This window comes from Kwoniella shivajii, chromosome 10 (assembly GCF_035658355.1).
Source record: "Kwoniella shivajii chromosome 10, complete sequence".
Lineage (NCBI taxonomy): Eukaryota > Fungi > Basidiomycota > Tremellomycetes > Tremellales > Cryptococcaceae > Kwoniella > Kwoniella shivajii.
This window is the reverse complement of record NC_085917.1, coordinates 431,518-453,135: the sequence shown is the minus strand read 5'-3', so window position 1 is coordinate 453,135 and position 21,618 is coordinate 431,518. Positions and strand designations below refer to the sequence as shown.

The 21,618-nt window shown below is 42.9% G+C and overlaps 11 protein-coding genes across 11 annotated transcripts; 5 read left to right on the top strand and 6 right to left on the bottom strand.

Moving 5' to 3' along the window:
* Positions 1 to 413: 413 nt before the first annotated feature.
* IL334_007057 (uncharacterized protein) lies at positions 414 to 1,388 on the bottom strand (the record flags this gene model as incomplete). Its single annotated transcript, XM_062938751.1, has 6 exons — positions 414 to 475; positions 535 to 669; positions 802 to 982; positions 1,045 to 1,188; positions 1,241 to 1,306; positions 1,362 to 1,388. The coding sequence occupies 6 exons, from the start codon at positions 1,386 to 1,388 to the stop codon at positions 414 to 416; spliced, it is 615 nt and encodes a 204-aa protein (XP_062794802.1).
* A 323-nt stretch (positions 1,389 to 1,711) lies between these two features.
* IL334_007056 (uncharacterized protein) lies at positions 1,712 to 3,611 on the top strand (the record flags this gene model as incomplete). Its single annotated transcript, XM_062938750.1, has 11 exons — positions 1,712 to 1,757; positions 1,820 to 1,882; positions 1,941 to 2,014; positions 2,063 to 2,201; positions 2,254 to 2,492; positions 2,556 to 2,765; positions 2,825 to 2,845; positions 2,902 to 3,072; positions 3,129 to 3,187; positions 3,245 to 3,491; positions 3,543 to 3,611. The coding sequence occupies 11 exons, from the start codon at positions 1,712 to 1,714 to the stop codon at positions 3,609 to 3,611; spliced, it is 1,338 nt and encodes a 445-aa protein (XP_062794801.1).
* Positions 3,612 to 3,886: 275 nt separating this feature from the next.
* On the bottom strand, positions 3,887 to 5,159 carry IL334_007055 (uncharacterized protein; the record flags this gene model as incomplete). Its single annotated transcript, XM_062938749.1, has 6 exons — positions 3,887 to 4,061; positions 4,135 to 4,241; positions 4,365 to 4,486; positions 4,544 to 4,891; positions 4,950 to 4,973; positions 5,027 to 5,159. 6 exons carry the CDS (start codon positions 5,157 to 5,159, stop codon positions 3,887 to 3,889), a joined length of 909 nt encoding a protein of 302 aa, XP_062794800.1.
* A 417-nt stretch (positions 5,160 to 5,576) lies between these two features.
* IL334_007054 (uncharacterized protein) lies at positions 5,577 to 7,766 on the top strand (the record flags this gene model as incomplete). The annotated part of the gene is made up of 11 exons (XM_062938748.1): positions 5,577 to 5,776; positions 5,850 to 5,934; positions 6,008 to 6,138; positions 6,185 to 6,200; positions 6,266 to 6,342; positions 6,400 to 6,538; positions 6,604 to 6,693; positions 6,773 to 7,034; positions 7,092 to 7,180; positions 7,255 to 7,593; positions 7,656 to 7,766. The coding sequence occupies 11 exons, from the start codon at positions 5,577 to 5,579 to the stop codon at positions 7,764 to 7,766; spliced, it is 1,539 nt and encodes a 512-aa protein (XP_062794799.1).
* Positions 7,767 to 7,883: 117 nt separating this feature from the next.
* IL334_007053 (peptidyl-tRNA hydrolase) lies at positions 7,884 to 8,951 on the bottom strand (the record flags this gene model as incomplete). The annotated part of the gene is made up of 6 exons (XM_062938747.1): positions 7,884 to 7,935; positions 7,999 to 8,049; positions 8,123 to 8,224; positions 8,332 to 8,357; positions 8,442 to 8,869; positions 8,930 to 8,951. The coding sequence occupies 6 exons, from the start codon at positions 8,949 to 8,951 to the stop codon at positions 7,884 to 7,886; spliced, it is 681 nt and encodes a 226-aa protein (XP_062794798.1).
* A 269-nt stretch (positions 8,952 to 9,220) lies between these two features.
* IL334_007052 (uncharacterized protein) lies at positions 9,221 to 10,559 on the top strand (the record flags this gene model as incomplete). The annotated part of the gene is made up of 5 exons (XM_062938746.1): positions 9,221 to 9,400; positions 9,528 to 9,633; positions 9,831 to 9,930; positions 10,028 to 10,270; positions 10,445 to 10,559. The coding sequence occupies 5 exons, from the start codon at positions 9,221 to 9,223 to the stop codon at positions 10,557 to 10,559; spliced, it is 744 nt and encodes a 247-aa protein (XP_062794797.1).
* A 435-nt stretch (positions 10,560 to 10,994) lies between these two features.
* Positions 10,995 to 13,628, bottom strand: IL334_007051 (uncharacterized protein; the record flags this gene model as incomplete). Its single annotated transcript, XM_062938745.1, has 5 exons — positions 10,995 to 11,523; positions 11,591 to 11,749; positions 11,867 to 12,800; positions 12,902 to 13,203; positions 13,306 to 13,628. The coding sequence occupies 5 exons, from the start codon at positions 13,626 to 13,628 to the stop codon at positions 10,995 to 10,997; spliced, it is 2,247 nt and encodes a 748-aa protein (XP_062794796.1).
* A 911-nt stretch (positions 13,629 to 14,539) lies between these two features.
* On the bottom strand, positions 14,540 to 15,196 carry IL334_007050 (uncharacterized protein; the record flags this gene model as incomplete). Its single annotated transcript, XM_062938744.1, has 3 exons — positions 14,540 to 14,695; positions 14,770 to 14,897; positions 15,019 to 15,196. 3 exons carry the CDS (start codon positions 15,194 to 15,196, stop codon positions 14,540 to 14,542), a joined length of 462 nt encoding a protein of 153 aa, XP_062794795.1.
* A 610-nt stretch (positions 15,197 to 15,806) lies between these two features.
* On the top strand, positions 15,807 to 17,751 carry IL334_007049 (uncharacterized protein; the record flags this gene model as incomplete). Its single annotated transcript, XM_062938743.1, has 4 exons — positions 15,807 to 15,835; positions 15,972 to 16,144; positions 16,262 to 16,918; positions 17,048 to 17,751. The coding sequence occupies 4 exons, from the start codon at positions 15,807 to 15,809 to the stop codon at positions 17,749 to 17,751; spliced, it is 1,563 nt and encodes a 520-aa protein (XP_062794794.1).
* Positions 17,752 to 18,173: 422 nt separating this feature from the next.
* On the bottom strand, positions 18,174 to 19,031 carry IL334_007048 (uncharacterized protein; the record flags this gene model as incomplete). The annotated part of the gene is made up of 4 exons (XM_062938742.1): positions 18,174 to 18,211; positions 18,310 to 18,392; positions 18,631 to 18,865; positions 18,983 to 19,031. 4 exons carry the CDS (start codon positions 19,029 to 19,031, stop codon positions 18,174 to 18,176), a joined length of 405 nt encoding a protein of 134 aa, XP_062794793.1.
* Positions 19,032 to 19,459: 428 nt separating this feature from the next.
* Positions 19,460 to 21,218, top strand: IL334_007047 (uncharacterized protein; the record flags this gene model as incomplete). Its single annotated transcript, XM_062938741.1, has 4 exons — positions 19,460 to 20,035; positions 20,192 to 20,653; positions 20,741 to 20,916; positions 21,014 to 21,218. The coding sequence occupies 4 exons, from the start codon at positions 19,460 to 19,462 to the stop codon at positions 21,216 to 21,218; spliced, it is 1,419 nt and encodes a 472-aa protein (XP_062794792.1).
* Between the last annotated feature and the right edge of the window lie 400 nt (positions 21,219 to 21,618).

Sequence of the window (21,618 nt, the reverse complement as noted above, 5' to 3'; positions counted from 1 at the left end):
CAACGGAGACTTCGCGTCCGTCTCGTCCGGTCATAGAATCGAATATTTACTTTCCGGTTCGCTTTGCGCCGGGATCCGAAGTATTTGCGTTTCTTCATATGTCTCTATCTGCCTGCTTCTTGATGGCTGTCGAGCGACTACTCGAGTTCAGTATGAACAGACTGATCATTGAGAGCCCTGGATATGGTACGGATGAACCATCTTTTAGATGTATATCTTGCGACACGTAACATTCGCCATCAGTCATGAAAGGCACTTCACTTGTTCCTGGCACAAGAATCGCTCTCTGTTCGCAATCATGACTTCTGGATACACATGAAATGTCGGATAGAAGGGACCGGGTTGGGATGTGTGCATATTATAAGGAAGATTACAGAAAATGAAACATGGGCAGATGCATGCTACTGGCATTACTAATTGTCGAAGACCTTGTATCTCGATTGATACCCACAAATGATCCCTCCTAACAGGAACCCTATACGGACCGTGTATGAGCTATCGCAGCAACTGCGAGGGGTTGAAGGCCGAACTTACCAATAACCAGGTTCGCGATTCGTCCCAGACCGAAAGGAATGTCAACAAGGATGACATCAGCGCTATACATGAAAAGAAGCATCTGAATCGGATTCGGAGATGCGCCAGCCATAGTTCGGGAAGATAAATACCCATCTGCGATAAGGCCGCTCAGCCGTTTATTGTCACTTTCAGTCTTCTAGCACTCACAAAAGTTGTGGACTGGGTAGACACGGCTCGACCGTTCAGCATACGTTCTTACTGTATGCTGGCGATAAGTAAACTCACCAAATGTCTCGTCGAATCCAGGATTATCTCCACCGCGCACAGTTATATGTACATCCAAATCAGTACCGGCTGACACCTCATTCCAGAACGTGTGTGGACGAAACGGTGGTATCACAACCGATTGACCAGCTTGAAGGAGTCCTTCCTTCCCGTCAACACAATACGCCAAAGTCCCCGAATTCTTTTAAGCAGGGTCAGCTGACCTACCTAATAATTTCGAACAGCATCTCAGCATACACTTACCACATGGAAGGTTTCCGTTTGATACAGGTGGTAATGGTAAGGAGGAGTCGCGGTGGACAAACGTCCAGAACCAGTATGAGGACTACCGGCCTTGAAGAGCTGACGACTAGTGAAATGATCCGCATCTCCAGACACGAACCATGTCTTTACGAATGATTTTAGAGGTTTTTCCCATTTGCCAATAGACAAAGCTTACCTTAAAATCCCCTCCGAAATACTCCCATCCTCCGTTCTCATCTACTTTGGGTCGCGTTAGTGCAGGCTGCATTCAATGAGCCATGTAAGCAAATTCCCAGGCCTTGGAATACTGAACTAACCTTTGGAATGAGAAAAGATGCAGCCATGGTGTATGCAAATCTATGGCTGTGCTATTCTTTTCAGTAAACAGTTGATATGTATGTATCACCGTAACCCTAAAGTATCGAATGATCAATGATTCAAGTAGAAGATGTAAAATGCAGCAAAGTTCCAAAAAGTTATTCGCATTTTGATGATCAAACAACGATAAGGGGTTCCGGGCCCGACGGATGCGGCCGGATCCGTAATATATCTATAGTGCCACCTATGGACCCACAGTATATATATTGTATCTATCAAGTAGCTCGACCATCTCGTTTGATGTAGTAGATCCATAGATAACAGACATCAAATTTGTCCAATTCAAACGATGGTCAACGCAACAAATTCAGAATTCAAGCAACTTAAGGTCGCTGGTGAGTTGTGCTATGTAACTTAATGGAAATGAAAAAAAAAAACGGCTGAGATGGTGTGGCAGTTATTGGCGGCGGTCTAGGTGGAATGGCAGCTGCTATTGCGCTCCGTAGGGCTGGACATATTGGTGAGTTCAACATTTTCCGCCATCCATGAGTAGGGTTTTACATACCACGCATGAGTAGTATCGATTTATGAGCGACGTGATTTCAGGCTTGAAGTCGGTGCGTCTATATCTTGTGCAGCCAACGGTGGAAAGGTAAGTATCATTGCAAGATCCGTGACCAGATGTTGATGTCTACGATAGTGGTTACGAGAATGGGGCGTGGATATCGATTCGGGTCGTCCCACTCATCTAATGAAGCTTGTAATGCGAGACTGGGACACGGGCAAGATTCTGAATAATTATTCACTTGAAGAGTATGAGGAGTCCTGGGGAATCGTGAGTTCCACTGGGAGCCCAGATACTGTATGCTTTTACTAACAAAATGAACCCAGCCTTATTACATGTTCCATCGGTGAGCCGTGAATGGTTCAAGAAGAACGCTAACGTTTGCAGAGTGGATATGCACGAAATGTTGATGCAGACTGCTACACAAGAAGAGGGTGAAGGTATTCCATGTTCAGTCGTCATCGATCATATTGCAACTGCTTGTGATGCAGAGGCTGGAACTGTCACCTTCGCCAACGGAGAGACCATAAGTGCCGATCTCATCATTGGTGCAGATGGTATCCGGGTGAGTGGATAGAAGCAGCCAATCCCATGTGAGCTGACTAAACTTTACTTTGTATGGGTATAGTCTGCTATTCGAGGTTTGATCGGTGTAACACCCGATATCAAGTCAGCAAATCAGACATGTTACCGATGTAACGTTAGACGAGAAGATATCCAAAAGCTAGGTCTGATGCCCGACTCGACTGATCCCGCTATCCAATTCTGGGGAGGATATACCAAGGAAGGCTTGTCTCAATATTACAAGATTGTCATGAGTCCTTGTGCAGGTGAAGAAGTGAGTTTGACAAAGTGGCAGATTAACTATCAACGTGGAAAACTGATCAAGACGTTTAGATTGTTTCGTTCTATTGCTTCGTAAGCTATCTGAACTCACTGAATATGTCGTAAAAGTGATACTCAAAGATCATCAGATGCCTACAGAAATGACCAATCATACCAAAGAAGGTTTCCAATTCGCCGAAGTCCCCGTTGAAGAGATGATCAAGGGCGATTACTCTCGACTTGATCCACAATGTATTGGATTGTTGGAAAATTCAGTTGATCGTATGCCTTGGAGGCTATATGTCCACCAGCCATATTCTGTGAGCGACTTTTAATCTGTCTAATCAATATACACTCTCTGACTATCTGTTCACAGCACTGGACCAGAGGTCGTGTAGGGGTTTTGGGGGATGCAGCACATCCAATGATGCCTCAGTGAGTGACGTGATCCTTCACTTCAACTTATGTCTCTACTGATCAACTTGGTGATAGTCAATCTCAGGGCGCTTGTATGGCTATTGAGGATGCAGCAGCTCTAGGTCTAATCTTTTCAAAAAATTACCATTTCACTAGGGACGTTCGAAAAGGTCTCGAGTTATACGAAGCTATTCGCAAGCCCAGAGCAACTCGAGTCCAAGCAGCATCTGCGCGCGCGACCGAAAATTTGAATGAGCGTATAGGCTTCTCGTCACTCAGTGCTCCAGAGAAAGCTCTCGCAGCATTGGAAAACAAGCTCACCGTGAGTCTTTTCAGGTCAAATAACACACGTGCTAATATATCTCGGAAATAGGTTAACGAGATGAATGACTACAACATGGCTACTCACGTCGCCAAGGAGGCACCGGCATTCTCTTTGTAAAACCTGACACTGCATAGCATGCCATGTAGATGTGTAGTCTGATTATGCATTGAGACACCTTTTTGTGACCGACATCAGGTCTCAATCTGATTGCATATGCTGAAAGCTCGCAAACATTGTGTTCCTATCACATTGTGATACGTGTATTGCAAGAAGAGGAAAGGGGGTATGCGGAGAGAATTTTTGTAGGGAAAGAGCCATGTAAGTTCATACTCTTCATCGTAAATCACGTCCCGTTGCCACCAAACGATACATCGTGAAGCTTCTGAAATTCATCAGCCTTTGATTACAGAGTCTATGAAGCTGTACATGTTATCCATTGTGTATTTCTCATCCATGTCGAAAAGGTGATCTGCACCGTCGATATTATCAAAAGTTACAGGCAGACCGCGAGATTCGCATGCGTTTACGACATCGATTGACTGCTGGATTGGTACCTTGTCATCGATACTAGATGCATTGGATCCTTCAGTTCGGTTCGGTCGATAAATGTGGGTTTGTATGTATGTCTATGACTACTCACGAGCCATGAACGATATACATCGGTGGGATAGTGTACTCTTCAGAAGCGATAGCTGGAGCGATGCCGAACTCTTTGGGATCTATACCTGTACTCTCTAGGAGAAGATCCTGCAGAATTCCCCTTGAACCGTCAGTCCTAGTACAAGAACACGAACTTACTCTTGGACCTGAGGTCACAGTAGAGAGTTAGCATACAATCCTGGCTTTTCTGAAAGCGGGAGTCGTACGTACCATGTAATGATAGAATTTTGCTCTCGGGCTATCAAGGGTAGAAAAGCTGGTAACTTCCGCATGTGGATCCAGATATGGCTCAAGTTCGGAACGATCAATGATTCTAGGATAATATGAGACCGCTATGATTCACAAAGTCAGTCAGACGAAAAGTGGCTCATAGAAGGAATGAAACTGACGATGCTGTTTTGTGATCCAGAAAGGGTTTAACAGATCAGTTATAGGATAGATTGGGGCAATCGCCAATGGCTTTTCTGGTGGCTGTAAACCACAAGCCCTAAATCCAACACCGGAACCTATCAAAAGTGCTAGCCATCCACCTGCAGATCCTCCGCTTACGATGATCTTTGACTGATCGACAGAATCGCCGGTGATAGATGAGAAAGCAGGTGATCTCAGATAGGCCATGATGGATACCAGGTCAGCCATGATTCCAGGAAGTCTAGTTTGAGGAGCTAGTCGATAATCTGCTGAGACAAGACACAATCCATGCTTTTCTGGTGCATTACGAAGGTGTGGCCAAATACCTGAAGCAAATGTCAACAAGAAATCCTCTTCGCATGTCCTCGGTTTTTTGATCCATACCTTTTCGAGTACCCTGTAGGAGACCTTGTGTGATACCAGCTTTTAACACCGATGCATCATCTCATCGCATCACTTACCACCACCATGAAACCAGAGGAGAATTGGAACTCTGTGATTGGGTCCAGCGGCTGAAGGTAGAGTGAAGTCCAGCGCGATATCCACGTTATCCACAGTGGAGTATACAGCGGTTTTACATTCTGGTGAGGTCATTGTAATGCAAGGGAATTAATCACTCTATCAGAAGAAGCTCAATTTGGAACAAAAACGTATAAATGCATCTGATGGATAATCAAGATCGACATAATTACTAAAGAATGAAACGGTCTGTATCGCCGGCGGAACCCGACGGACGACGGACCCGAGAGCGTGAGCGCCATGATATCTTTCTTTATCGTAAACGGGTTGTTGTTGCCGCATTCAATCTAGATGCATGCAGAGCTCGCATTTTCCGAGCATCAATAGGAACTCTAGATTCTAACGGGATATCGATGACGGATAAAGTGGAAGATATATATGTAATTGAGATTAGAAAATCCCGCGGAGGTTGATACAATGTCGCACACTGTATATATTGCGGGTGACAAACTGAAATACTGATGGTCTGGAAAGCAACATCACAAAGTCGCCATGTTTAGTCAAGTCAAAGCTAAATCTGGAAAGACGTTGAATGGATCTTCCTGTACCGAGGCTATAATCATAAACACAATTCCTCTTCTGATCGACGGAAAAGAAGTACTTCATGAATCACAAGATGACACATTCAAAGTCTATCATCCAGAACACGGAAAACAAACCAGCTTGGTTCAAGGTGCGAATGAAGAGACAGTGTGAGCCCTTGGAGTGACCAAGCTGGCACCATACAGGGAACAGAGAGGCTGACCTGGATACGTGTAAGCTTAGAGGTAAAGCTATAGCCGGCGCAAAAGAAGCGTTCTCAAGCTGGTCGAAAATTCCTGCGTTCAAGCGACGCGACATTTTATGGAAGGTAGGTTACTGAAATGCTTCCGAGGATCCATCTATTGTGTGTGACCGCAAGCATCTGACACTAGACATCCTAGGCTGCAGAACTGCTTCAGGAGAGAAAGAAGGAATTAGAAGAATCATACCGACATGATACGCACGTTTCAGAAATGATAACTGAGTTTGATAATGGTATGGCTGCCGAACACTTGAGAAGTGCAGCTACTATGTGAGTACATATGGCTCAGACAAATTCTAACCGGTTTTGTCCACAGAGCTACCGAGATAAAGGTCAGTCCGAACATCCGCTGGTATAGTGTAATGAAATCGATATTGACCTAGAACACTTCTTACAGGGCGAGATCCCTCCTGTTCTGGAAGGAACTCTAAGTCTCGTAACAAGGGTTCCATACGGCGTTATTTTCAGCATGAGGTAAGGGGATAAAAGACGCCTCATCTTGACTGTTATTTGCTCACCCATACTGATCAGTCCTTTCAATATGGGATCTATTCTTGCTATACGAACTTTCTGTTATGCCCTGGCATGCGGGAACACTGTTGTATGGAAAGCCAACCCTACCGTACCTTCTCTACACATGGGATTGTGCAAAGTCATGTGGGATGCTGGAGTAAATCAAACAGCTTTTGCACTGCATTCGATAAACAGAGACCATGGATGCTGATGTACGAGTAGGTTCCCCCAGGTGCTTTGCAGATGATTCATTTCGCCCCAGGTACAGAGCCAAAGCTCACTGAACAAGTCTTAGCTCATCCTGATATCCGTGTAAGCTCGGTATCGTTTATGTATTCCGGAAGACCATGTGCGTGATAGAAATGCTGACATGCAACATTCGTTTGATCAGCTTGTCAATTTCACGGGCTCGACAAGAGTTGGATCTATAATCGGTAGTTTGGCTGGTAAATATGTCAAACCTGCAATTCTCGAGTTGGGAGGTAATGCCCCTGCTCTTGTATTTGCGAGTGCAGATTTAAGATTGGCGGCGAATAATATCGTATTTGGAGGCTTGGTCCATTCGGGACAAATCTGCATGAGTACTTCACGGATTGTAGTTGTCAAAGAAGCAGCGGACGAATTGATCAAAGAGTTGGAGAGTATTGTAAAAGGTAATTCGTTCCTCTATACGACTCCGACGTTGCGTCATTGAACCTGTGCGATTACAGACAACTTCCCTCATATAGGCAAGATGGGCCTTGCTACCCAAGGTGGTGTAGATAAGATGGTGCACTTAGTTGAGGATGCCGTCAAAAAGGTGAGCTAGCTTTTGCCCATAACCTTAACGGTAAGGATGTCTAGTATGCTGACCAAACTGTGGGATTCGTTTAGGGTGCCGTTCCCTTGGGGCATGCTATCAGCATTCAAAAACGACCTTCCTCAGATCATGATGCCATAGGATATACCCCCATCATACTTGATCGTGTGACTTCCGAGCAACAGATCTACACTGAAGAAACCTTCGGCCCATCTTTGATTGTCATTCGAGCGAAAGATGTAGAAGATGCTATAAGGATTGCGAATGACTCTGATGTCGGGCTCAGCGCAAGTATTTGGACAAGAGATTACAAGCAAGCGTTGGATGTCGCACAAAGAATCGAATGTGGTGCTGTTCACATCAACAGTACCAGCGTACATGACGAACCAGCTTTACCACACGGTGGATTCAAGGTAAGTTTACGTTGCTCGCTGTTGTATCTAGCTCACGTATCGCTTTTTCCTTGCATTTGCAGAACTCCGGCTTTGGAAGATTCAACTCTATGGCGGCTGGAATGGCTTTCACTACCACCAAAAGTATAACGATGCATGAGCCGAAGATGCTTCCTCTGTCGGTGTTGGGATAAGGAAAACCTAAATTAGTGACTGATGGATATTGATGCATATGTCAAACCGTAAAGCTTGTCCAAGATGGGGTACGCGGGTTTCATGCGAGTCAATATGCATGGGCACAATTTTATCATCTAAAGGAGCTTGAGTTTCCCAGTGACAGTATTTATGAGTCTTGCAGGACCGCTATGCGTCAAGTATCAGTAATGCTCTCGGCAAACTGCATTAAAAGGGATAAAATAGGCTTACGGTCCGATACCAACGATAGTTTTGCTCCCGGGAGCCACTTGGGTTCTTCCTCTGAATTACACACTGGTCAGCTAATTGTTTCTCGTCTTTTATCGCTTTCATATCCAACCGACTGTGAACTCACGCATCTCTAATGGTTCGAGCGCAAAGATTGAGACTTCTAGCTTGAGCAGCTAAAATCTCGAGCTCTTCAGTATTGGCGCAGCGAAGGGCGATTTTGGGTTGACTGGAGTTCAATAATAAGTCAGCTTTCTGTCGTGAGTATACCAATGAGCTCGAACGAGGCGATGGGACTGATTACTGATTTGATTTTTCAGTGGAACCAGAACTCACCCTTGGTTTTGCCATGCTCTGAACAACTGTAAAGTTGAATTAAGATCAGCAAACAATGATGAGTGATCATTTGGTGTCCTTGTGTTCAAGCTGAAGAACGGATCACTCACTCTAGGATTAGCTTCTTTAAGAGTTATTGCACAAGCTAACGTAGCGTGTCCAGCTTGAGCTGCGACTTTTCCTTTGGTCATTTTCAATTCATCATTCACGACTAAAACCAATTTCATTTCTTCTCCTGAGCTGAATTTTGCAGAAGTCAAATCGGATGATAAGGCAGCTGCCGTATCTTCTGCATCAGATTCACTATCTGTACCTGAACTTGATCCTGATCCAGATCCAGATCCAGATCCAATCGAAGGCGGGTTTGCATTAGATGATAGCTTTGATCTTGATTTTGACTTTGATTTCGGAGATAATGTTGATGATGACGCAGAATCTGTTGGTGTGAGTAATGAAGGATTAGGACCGGCAAAGAAAGAATGTGCTTGATACCCTAGAGCGAAAGCCAGAACAGAGAACACAAGAGGAGATAGTATTCCTATAAAAGCACTACTTGTCAGCTCCCATCCCGCATGAATCTGGGTGACTGCGCGCTCACCTTCCATCCTGAACGAGCTCATCTTATAGTCGCAAGCACAGGAGTCTTTAGTTCAATGCTGTAGTTCAAGATCATCGTTTGGAGAGAAGCCTTGTTCGAACTCCCCTTGTCAAACAAAATGACAAAATCGAAGAAATCTCAAAGCGGAAAGAAAAATGATGACATCACCACATGTGAAGTGAGCATTTTCAACCTTGAAAAAGATGAGTTAGCTCGAGTGTAAAGCGTAAAAAGCCATCCATTTCTTTGACTATCTTCCGTCTTGACGACTAAGCAAAAACTCAATTAGCGATGACCAAGACACCGACACCGACGCCGACATACAGTACAGCTGGAACTGTATCTGCTCCAATTGATCTATCGGAATTAAAAGGTGAACATACAACATTGAACTTGTCAAATGGTACCAAAGGGAAAAAAGATGTTAAACCTGGTGTGAAAGTCACTTTGACGAGTTTAACCGTTAACAATGTGAGTCATTATAATACTACATCTGAGTATCCTATCGTATGCATGCCCTATCGGGCGACAACGAAGGAATGATCAGGTCTAGTGAGGATAGAAAGCTGATGATATCGTTGCATTTGGGTTCATAAAGTCCGGTACTTTGAGGAGAATCAATAGTGTCGTTATACCAATTGTATACTCTGATAAATTCTATAAGGAGGTTAGAGATCCTTTATTGGACGATGTGAACAAGTTGAGTGAGTGATAGACGATCTTAAGAGAGATATTCCTTGTCCTTTGCTTCGACCTCGAACGACCGGTCACAGGTCAAGTTCCTCACCTCTTTCACACGTTGGACGAGGGACACTTTACCGTACCGGAAGAACAACTGTCCAGCATGTTGTCTTGCATATGTAGCTCTGAGTTGTACTGACTTGAATCGCGCTACACACAGTCTATTACGCGGATATACCAGTCGGTGCTATATGCTGTAGATTTGATCATCTATCTAAAGGATCAAAGGAACCCCCTACTTTGGTGATTTTGACACTTGCGTAAGTATATAGCTTCTCGACAGAAACAAGATGAACATTGCAGCTGATTATCGACTACGATACCCGGGGGACATTTGCAATTTATCTATTCTTTCAGTATTCTCGCACCTTATCGATCATTAAATTTAGGAACATCACTTCTAGTATCTTCTCTCAAAGCAGCTTTACATCCCACGACTCCCCCACCACCCATTCCATCAGATAACAAAACCAATACCAGAGGATCATTGACTGTAGCGCCTCCCAGAGCTAAAGTCAATAGAGCACTAGCTCATGTTCAAGTGGGTAACGAAGATGCCAAGAGGTTTTATCAAAGATTAGGTTTCAAGGAAACCGGAATGTGAGTTTACTATTTCTGTTTGTTTTTGTTAATCTGGGAGAGGGAGGCTGTTGCGACGATGAAAGCGGTCATGCCATGGGTGAGGAGGAATGCAGACCTGAAAGGGGTGGTGTAAACGATGGGTTGGATCTTTATTTTGCCTTGATACTGATCACCTATCGTAATATTCCGCAGCGAAGAAAACTATTATTCGAAAGTCGAGCCTCATGGTGCAGTCATCATGGTCTGTGAAGATATAGCCTCTTCTTTAGGTATAAGTGAAGAACCAAGAACCAACGGATCATCATGAGATAAGTAGGGAATCACTTTGAGGGTACACAGTGAGACTGGAAGGAATAGTAGTACACTGCGTTCAATCATTAGACGAGTGACATCCGTACAAAACCATTTGAATGCTGAATGATAAGTGATGAAGAGGGGGAATCTTTTCATTTTAGAGACGACCTACAAAGTATACCTTGCATCTTGCGTCTTTTCTATATATGCATTTACCACATGCCATGTGAACTGCCACAGCTTACCAGCTTATATAGCTGAAGCTGCGGTTCGCATGGTGCTCCACTGCCAAGTAGTACATGATACATCAAGTTTTGAATTAACTATTGAGATGAGTGTCCAATGCAAATGAAATGCGGTTGATTAATGATACAATATTTGATAAACAAGATCAAATTTGAACCCAAGAGACCTCCAACAACTTTCTTCTCTTCTTCCTTTTTTCCCATCAAATTGACATATCCATGTTCAACCCATTGAAAATTCCTATAAATCCTATTGCCAAACCCACCATCGTTCCAATCAAATTCGAAGATATTCGCATGCCAGAACTGGTACTTCCACCAGTAGCAGCTGTTCCTCCACCGCTTTCACCTCCTGCCATACTTGCTATTCTAGAGGTGGCCGCACTATCCAGACTTATCACTGGAACTTGTTCCACTGAATATGCTGAACTATTCGCTAAACCCATGAATTGCGTAATTCCAGGTTGTAGCAATGTTGGAGAGGCCGAATATACATATGTCGGCGTTGTATATGTTGGATCGGGTAAGATTGCATTTGGTAATAATGTCGTTACGGTCGCAGTCAATGAGAGATCTTCAATAGTTGTCGGGATTGGCGAATTTGGGTTTGTGGATGAAGTCGTTACACCTGATGAAGACGTGGAGGAAGAAGTGGAGTTTGACGTTCCTGTGCTGATATCTTCAAGAGGCAGGAATCCGACTAAAGGAGCTTGAACACCGTTTATTCCATAACTGAAGGTCATCAATCAGTAATCAGAACAGCTTTTTCAAAAAGTAGCAGGAAACGTTCTCGGCTCACCTAAATATACTATAAACCTTTTTCAAGAAAGGAGTGCCTAATTGCCAGTCTATTCCATCACCTGTTGAAGCAGCAGCCATCGGCCAAGCGAGACAGAACGAGGATTGATCGATCTGAGCGGATATCCAGTCCGAAGGCTGAAGCTGGATATATCGACCGCTAAGGTAGTGACTGTATCAGCACGTGCATCCTCTGCCGGTGGATCCTACCCAAAAGTTGTCCTTCATGGACAGGTGCATTTACTGCTCCATTGAACAAGACAAAAAAATCACTCACCCAAAGGAAAATCCAATTGTCATTTTAGTATTACAAGGAACTACCCATCTACCTTCAGCTACTAATCTCGCATCCGTTATTTTATCGAATAATTCAATGACATCCTGTTGTGGACCATAAATGCCATTAAATCCAGCATCTAATAGAGCTATTGAAGGTAATCCAATATCGGAATAAGACGAATTTAATGGAATGTCAGTTCCGTTCAAAGATAGATTGTGCAATTCCAGTGCCCAGAACAAGTATTCTTCTTCACTCAGTTCGTCCAATGTAGTAGGTAATTCATCGATCTGAGACTCATCACTTCTTCTTCTTCTCTGTGAATTGCTCGCAGAGGTTGAAGCTGTTTCAGATGCTAACGATGATGAGGTGGTCGAAGTGGTTCGTGACAAGGCACCAGATGAATCATTCGAGAATGATCTTGCTCTTCCAAACGGTACGATATCGTGCCATTCAATATCATCTATAGTTCTTCCTGACCCAGTTTTATTGGAGACATACGAATTCGATATCCCACCTAGGGTAAGCGAGCCAATCTTACTTTGATATCGAGCTGTTCCCGTCGAAGATGCTGCTATGGAAGACGCGGTAGATGTTGACGTTGCATTGGATGTTGGTGGAGGAGCAAGTGCAAGCGCAAATACCGGATAAGGTAGATGGGGTGTTCTGACTAGATTTTCGAGAAGTGGTGGTAGGTATGTTGGAGACGATGCTTGCGCTGAAGCAGCGACGGAAGAGGAGGAAGCGGATATGCTGGCGGGAGAAAAGGACGATGAGGAGATGCTGGATGTAGAGTTTGATGTAGGTGTTGTAGATGTATTTTGCGCCTCCTCAAGAAAAATATGAGAAAGAGATGATAATCTAGGAAATCCCAAGCCTAATATACCAGATATTTTTTGCTGAGACAGAGTGAGATTGGTGGAATTGATGAAGCCTGATATGGATGAAGGGAATCAATTAGCTTAATTAACAGGTTCTACTGAAAGTAAAGGAAAGTAAAGGAAGGAAAGGAGATCTGGTAAATTCAGTACTAACCCATAATCTGACCCTGTAACATTACTTCACCCAAAGTAACAGTTTCTCTGGCTATAATTCCACTAGCAACAGTTCCATCTGCATAACTCGTATTCCAATAAGTTTGATTATCATTCACTTCTTGAAATCCACTTGATCCTTTCGAAACGTCATAGTATGCGTTTACGTTTGGTCCTAGAGAAGCGGGACATGAAGATGTCGAACATAAAGTTGAAGCTACAAGTAGATCTGATGAAGCTAAATCGAGTTGTAGCGGATAAGTTGAAGGTGGTGATCCTATCGATACAGGTACGACGAATGTGCTTTGAGATTGAAAAAAAAAGTCAGGATAACACCCTTCAGTGGGACTGCACCGAGCAAGGAATTGTATGGTCCTTTCGTCAATTAAAGAAGTCTAAACTCACTTTTGGGATGTACCAAGGTTAACTTGAGTTCCATTTATAACACCTCTCTTATTCACTTGACTTGAAGACGATGAAAAGCTAGAATGAACATCTAGTTCCACTACTCCATCAACCTGTAGAGTTGGACCTCGTCTCAAAGCATGAGCATTCGCACTGGCTACGCCAAGCCTCTTTTTCGGTTTAGGTAATATCGACCTTTGCTTATTTGTCCCTTGATCTCTTCTAGTCGACTGATCGTGTATGGAACCATGAGCTGGAGGTAAGGTAGCAATTGATAATGAAAGTAGTGTCAGAACAGTTATGAAATGTTGTGCATTGACCATCTCTGTTGATCACAACCGATGATGATGAATGACAATGGGATTAGTGATATTATTTGGGTACAGGTATACAGAGAACGTCTGATGTTTTTGACTATGATGATTCTGAGATGCGATGCGATGCGGTGCGTTGTGTTGTGATGTGATGTCGGCGGTATAGGACGGTGATAGGTTGATCAAATGTGAATGTCGGATTGACTTGTGAGATTATAACGTTAAGGGTGGAAGCTTGAAGAAACGGTTGAAGATGGGATGTTGACATAAATTGAGGCGATGTTGAAATTAACTAGTTTGAAAAAGAATAACAAAGCTTTTTTAAGGGTTTCCAATTCGCAGTTTGAAAATATCAGTCGGGTCAAAAGGAGGGAAAAACAGAATGGTTCTACGCTTAACTACGACTACTGCTATATGTATATGCACCTTGAATGCGTAAAGAATGGGATATGATGCCATGCGATGTGAAGGGTATTATTCAGATACTACGAGGAAGTCGTTCACAGCATCTTGCTATTTTATTTCAAGTCTAGCTTGTAAACATTGCAAAGTTCTGTCACGAGGGGTTTTCCAAGGGGGTGGCGCTGCGGGGCTATTTTCTCACCTAATAATCATATGAATGATCACAGTACTACTAGTCTGGTGCTCGTCCTGGGTCTATAGTGTCAGAGTGAACAAAGTAGTAGTCTTGCACATACTGATGCGTAGATGTCACTTGAATTAGGGTAGATTGGTACTTTTGATGCATACAAAACCGCCTTCTTTCATGTAGTTTCACTGTTCAGTCTTCTCTACAATCAATGTCATATTTGTTCAACCTTGACACTATGTTACTACACTGCACTCTCTTCACCTGGTGGTTGCAGTTGAATTGACTCGACTTGGACCACTGATGAAAACTCAATCTATTCGCTCTACCTCTACCAACCTTCATCATCTGAACTGCCACCGAACCAACCTGAATAAACTAAGATTGTGCCATAGACTAAACCACCTCCTGCAATCGACATCCAACATGCTGCAGGTTGGATCAATTTCGAATGTGCCAAGAGGACAGGTAATGAAAGTCCGGTTGTCTACAGTTTATTTTATTTTTCACATCGATCAGTATACGAGGGATTGTATGTGTGTAGGATGAAAGTATACTGACAACAAGCATCCCAGTCAAGAATCTACCAAAATCGACATAAGCTGAATTGTATTCAGGGCTTAGATCATCTGCTCTAGCGCATCTGGAGCAGATTGAATTGGGTACAGGAGCGAGGATAAATGTGAGGGCTGCGTGTATCGATATATTTCAACAATAGTTAGCTTTTGACATTTGGTACACGGATATGAGAATTGCCATTATGGCAATTGAAAGAATAGGGCGATTTGTGATAATGGAAGATAAACTCACCGACTAAGAGAGGTAACCAATTTGCCCATAAAGCACAACTTAGAATCACCAGTAGGAACCCAGCTGCAAGGACGAACGATAAGAGGATGACAGCTATTTGTTCCATGGTTGGGATTTCGTTGGCGTTGGCGTATTTCGTTTCCAATGGATATGAAATTGATATGAGATGGGGTGGCATCATTCGAACAACAAGTGGTGTTTCGTTTCAATCAATGAAAGAGAGTGTCCGATTCGATGTAGACAGAGACCAAAATGGAATCATTAGCGAAGGTAAGGTGTTAGAAAGGTTAGCTTTTGGTTCTCATTTGATATGTATGGAGGTATGACAAAGGATTATGGTAGTGAGACAATTGACGTACTCTTTAGTCCTGCTGCCATGATTTCTCTTCTCTGAATTTGATACGACTTGTTGCCTCGAGGGATGTGTTACTAGTGCGCACGCTCGCTCCCACTTGTGTTAATGGTTTGTTATCGATGTCTGTATATTCGTGGCCGTACACTTGGAGGTAGTGATGTTGCGCAATCGATATTGACAACATGAAGACTGATGTTGAAGTTGGTCGGGTGCAATTTAGGCGTAAGATCGACGGGTATGAGATGTTGCGGATAGGCGCGCCAAGAACACCATACACGTGTGAAGATTGATAGCCGATGACTCGCTGTATATCCCGGAACCGACCTCTTTAGATCTCTACGAGTATAGATATACACTCTTCAATCTTTCATTTTGTATGTTACATCGTTCATAACCACTTTGGTCAATACTCATAATCATATCAACAACCATAATGTCCGCAGTAGATACAGCGCCTGCACCGTGAGTCGTCTGTTCTTCCCTTGATCGTCTGAGATGATTTGCCACCCAACTATCTTTCAAAACCGAATGCGATCTCATCGATGGAACGAATTATACGAGTACTGATTGATTTTGATTTCGATATGTATGGGAATAGTCTTCGACTTCCCGCCATCCTTCAAAATCCCACCAACACCTCATTGAGACAAGTCGAAGCTCACAATGCCCAACAAAGGGAGAAAGTTCAAGCCAGACGTGAAGCTAGACTACCTAGTAAGAATGAAGGTAGAGGTGGGAAAGGGAAGAGGGTAATTAGGAGATTAGACAATGGTGAGTTCGATCAACCCACTCTCGTCAAATATCTTATCTACATATCTCCCAGGTTAATGCAAACACATATTGAATAAATGAAGCTGATCATATAGTCGTGAAATTCATACGTATCAGCTGCATTCACATCAAATCCACACATCGTGACACCTTCAAGATCCGATTATTTACCTCCAGTGCCATTACAGTATCGACCTTTTCAACCTTCTTTCCCGCCGAATACCGTTCCTAGATCGGCCCCTATACCTTCCGTTGTCTTACCCTCCAAAGATCCCAACTCTTCCGATTCAGTCAATGGAGCATTCAACTTATCCTTGAAGGGGACCAGAGCATTATTGAGGAAAAGAGGTAGAAGAGTTGAAAATCTAGTAGGCAAAGTCGAAAATGAAATCAAGGGCTGGTTAGATGGTGGTTATAATTTATCATTATCTGAACAGACTTCAAATGATTGGACAATTATTGATGATACCCTCATTGATATACCATCATCTACAAGTAAAGACGAAGAATCTAATTCTGCTTCAGGATCTGGCTCTGGATCTGGATCTGGATCTGTATCGATAAATACAATGACATCGATGAGAAGGAGATTACCTGTTCAGCATCAAATAACAGGTTTATTGCCTTCTCTGCCCCTTCAAGATGAACACGGCCAAGCACATGCTATATTGGAAATATCAAGATCACCGGCTCACCTAAGCTGGTACATTGTTGATGGATTCGAAAGATTAGTCGTTCATCTATTGGCGAGATATTATGAATTGATCTCATGGAGTGAGTTGTCGTTCCTTGCTCATTTGGATAAGACGGGTCCTAGGTGTTCAAAAATGAAACTTTGTCGCTCACGATGTTCAAAAATGTACGAGTTGAATCAAACGCTAACCAGTATCAATCAATCTCTAGGCGAACAGCACACGACCATCTCGAACGAATCAATTCGATTAACTCATATTGTCCTTCCATCAATGACGAAACCTAGACCTGCCAATATGCAAAATGCATTACTCACACCAGAAACTTCTGAGTTGTCTTCACAGTCTGGACCTGACTCTATTGGACTATCGACCAGTGAAGAATCGGATACTGCCACGGAAAGAGGAGACGATGAAGACCTTGCTTCCGAATCTGGATCAGTTGAAGGATATACTTTAGAAGAAGGTGAAACTACAATTACCGATATAAATATGACACAAGGATCTATTCCCACGGATGAAATGTCAAGATTAGATGTAAATGACGTTGGTGAAGTCTCATTTGGATTAGAAAGAACTTTGTCCAACACATCATCAAGATACGCTTCTTCAGAAGGAGAAGGTTCGAATTCTGACTATTCGGTTCTAGGCGATAGTTTCGTTCTACCACCTCGACCCACCACGCAAAGTACAGGATCAGGAGGTGGAATCATTCCAGCTGGTGATTGGAGTGATATTGGTTCAGATCTTGGCGATTTACCCATGCCTATGCCTCATGGAGGGATTTCGAGTGGGATAGGAGGAATATCTAGATCGTTCGAAGGAAACGGGAATGGCTTTGCATTTGGAGCAGGGAAGGAAAGGAAGAATTGGCAAGAGAAACCTACCTTTTTTGAATATCTTTATGGTGCATAAGAAGATTGTTTAACCATAGGTATCCATCCTCCCTTATGACACGAGCTTGGGAGAATAAACGTAAATAGCATTCATGTGTTTTTTCTCGATGTATCGTTTCCTTTGACATCATATACACACAGGGTATAGTGTGGAATCTTCTTCTGGATGTCGACTTAATCATGTTCGTCATCATCATCCCGCTAGATCTTCTGGCAACTCAGTAGGGAATGATGACGATATACAAAGTGTTTTACTCCACGGAGAGATGTAAACGAATGGAAAAAGAATGGAGAAAGTGATGCACAACAATTTCTATAATATAACATAATTCGAGAATCCGAACCTCCTCTGTCCTGTTGAAAGTTGGTATATCCTATCGTCCTTATCTCGATACCATTCCACTTCACTAAATCATTAAACCAAATCTCTGGTCGAGATGTTTAAAGTCGGGTGATAGCTTTACTATCGAGTGGAGTCCCTATTGCCGAGCGATGATCAGTACGAGTATGACACCTTCCTGCGGATTTGGATAGATGGGGAAAGACAGGGAGATCTAAAACGAGATGGAAAACTTACCATCTGGTGCGATACCGTTTTTAGCTAAGATTCGGTTATGTCTGATCAACCTTGCTTGATCGAAAGTACATCTCTCGATTGCCCTATCAGTAAGGAATGAGCCATCAGCATACAGATATCGTTGACGATCCGTGTTGTCCTTCCCGTACGTCTGCATAAAATATCCAAAGGGCAAAGGGTGAAGGGAGACGAAGAGACACGGGAGACAGGGGAGAGCGATAGGGGGAATGGGGATGAAAGAAGGAGGTGAGAAAGAGAAACGCTCAGACATTTGGCGCCTTGGCTATCGTTTTCTTTTTTTGTTTGGAAGGAAACACTCACATGATCCTCCTCACTTCTTCAACTCCAGCTTCGTCCAAACCCATCCTTCCTTCCCCACTGCCCTCTGCCATATTATTGGATTCCAAATCAAAGTTACTCGATGTGATTCCAGCTGCGGCTTGATCTGAGAAAGAGAAATTTCTCAACGGTTCATAATTCGTAAATCTTGCTACTAAAGATGTGGGTAGATATCTTGATAAGACAGGTAAGATTCTCGATCTGTAATACACCACCACTAAAAAAGCATGTCAGTATGAAGACCAAATGATCGGGGATGTGATTGCTGGGTGAATGGACGGAAGGGGTGGAGAGATAGATGCTTTGGGAACTTTCATAGATGTATTCAACTCACAGAATGCGATCACCAAGAATACGCTCAAAGCTGAAAGATGGAAGAACATGGTAGGCGAGTATCCGGTGGTGAAGACTTGCCAAGAAGAGAACAGTTTCTGTGAGAGATGAGGACGATTATCAATGTCAATGAAAAGAGGTAGAAGAATACAAGAGGAATGTATCAGTTGGGTTAATAAGAGGCACTCGTTGATTAATTCACTACAGAAACTGTGCATTATTGCAAAGTCAAAACATCACTCATATACACTATAAACCACGCGTTGGGTAATTATTACATAATATCACCAGATTAGGTAATAAAGAATGAACAGTTGAATTTGTGCCGGGTGGAGGTTTTTTGCTGTTTGAAAGATAATTTTGAACCTCCTTAATATCCATCGTAAATAACCCATGTCATACACCGTATAAGTATTCTTCTACCTCTCAGATACGTCTTACTGTTGACAACGACCAACCACGAGAGTATCAAATCAAGATGTCAGGTCAAACATTAGCTGATCAGTTGAAGAAACTATCATCAACACCTAAAAATGTCGATCCGGAATCAGCTTACACTTCTTTGGATTCCCTTTCTATCCCCAAACGAGATGGAGATGAAGGGAAAGAACATTATTTGGATGTGGGACCTTCAAGATTGAGAATGCAGCTCAACGATGAAGAGGGTGTAGGAGGAACTTTGAGAGGAAGTAAATATCAAGGTGTGACCACTGGACGACAGAAGATCTTCGTTGATGATGATGATGATGATGATGATGATGATGATGGGGAGGAAGGAGGAGGGATGGCTTTTGGTGATGTCGAGGGAAGCGACGAGGATGACGAAGACGAAGACGATGCGGAAGAGGAGAGTGAAGATGAAGACGACGATATGGATGAAGACGACGAAGAAGAGGATGATGAGGAAGAAGAGGAAGAAGAGGAAGATGAAGAAGAAGAAAACCAGAAACCTCAATCGAAATCAAAATCAAACAAATCATACGACCCAATGGCTTCATTGAGAGATTCGAGGTTGAAGGACATCGAAAAAGGTGTAGGAATCAGACGACAAAAAGTGAGTTGAAGAGACAAACGTAGCACGTACCCGTTGGGAGAAGGGTACATAATATGACCTATTCATTCCTCTTGATTTCTATCGAGAACTACATGACATGACATTTCTCCCTTACTCCCTCTGTACCAGGACATCTCGCTGACACACACCCCACAGGCATTGTTCGAATCACTGTTGACTCTTCGAATAACATTCCAAAAAGCACTTTCAACATCAACGTCATTACCGACACTCGATCCATCAGATCCAGAAGGCGAAATAGCTACGAAGAAAGCTGAAATCCTGAAATCTCTATGTGAACTGAACGAACGTTTGTTCACTTTAAGGGAAAACACTTTATTACCAAATGTCGAAAAACTAAGAGAAGTGGGTAATAAGAGGAAAAGAGATGAATATGATGAAGAAGAATATTGGAAACAGAGTGCTGAATCAAGTTTAAATATAAGTGATAATAATCATCTAGAAATGCTACCAATATTGGATAAATGGTCTTCGAAAATCCAAGCTGCATCGTTACAATTAGGCTCAAAACAAGCTGGAGGAAGTAAATTCCTTCAATCAATCAAGAATGGTTCGGGAGGTGTAATAGAAGCTATAGAAGTTGGTTTAGCTAGTAAAGTGAGTCTTCACACGTTCTCTCATCACATCATATTTATTCCTTTGAGTCTGAATTGATGCTGATCTCATTACTTTTGCTCTGATTAGAGAGATTCTGATAAGACTTTGATGGAATCTGAGGAATCAGGATATAGATCTCTACTTCGTGAAGTTATAGAGAGTAGATCAGGTTCAGGTCCAGCTGCGGATCTAAGTCATCTTAGAAAAGAAAAGAAGAAAAAGAGAGAAGCTGAAAGAGGTGGTAGTAAAGGTAGAAAATTGAGGTGAGTCAATTTTCTCATGATCAGTCAAATGAGAATACAAATGAGGGGTCATTAGAGATGGCTTGTGATCATCTGCTAACTTCCCATTTTTACGCAGATACACCGTCCATGAAAAAGCTCAAAATTTCGTTGTACCTATACCACTTTCCAACGGGTGGCATGAAGAGCAAGTTGATGAGTTGTTCTCTTCGCTGTTCGGGGGTGTAGGTATGTCTGGGGCAGTAGCTGAGAAGAGAGTGGAAGTGGATGCTGGTGTTGATGGGGAAGGTCTAAGCGGATTAGGTGGTTTAAGGGTATTTTGAAGATCTTGTTTTTTCCCAAAGTTTTATCCATTTACCTGAATGTTTGTATGCATATATCGTATCGTCAACCTGTTATATCGGTTTCAGATATAGATGAACGCTGTCGAGGTATTCACTCGTGATCGTTTACCCGCTTCATTGCACCTCTTTCGAAAGAGAAGATGGTCTCCCATATATGGGATGTTTTCCAGTAGTAGACAGATCGTCCCCGTGGGGGTCAAATCTCGGATCCGATTCATGTTCATCGTTCATTTTGGGATGTCTGTAAAAAATAGTACCAGTCAATAATAATATAGTCAGTCCATGATTGAATCGTATTTCAAGTCTTCACTCTTCACTCTTCATTACTTTACATTATCGGTCGGCAATCCTAAGCTCCTCTCGTGACCTGTCGGAAATC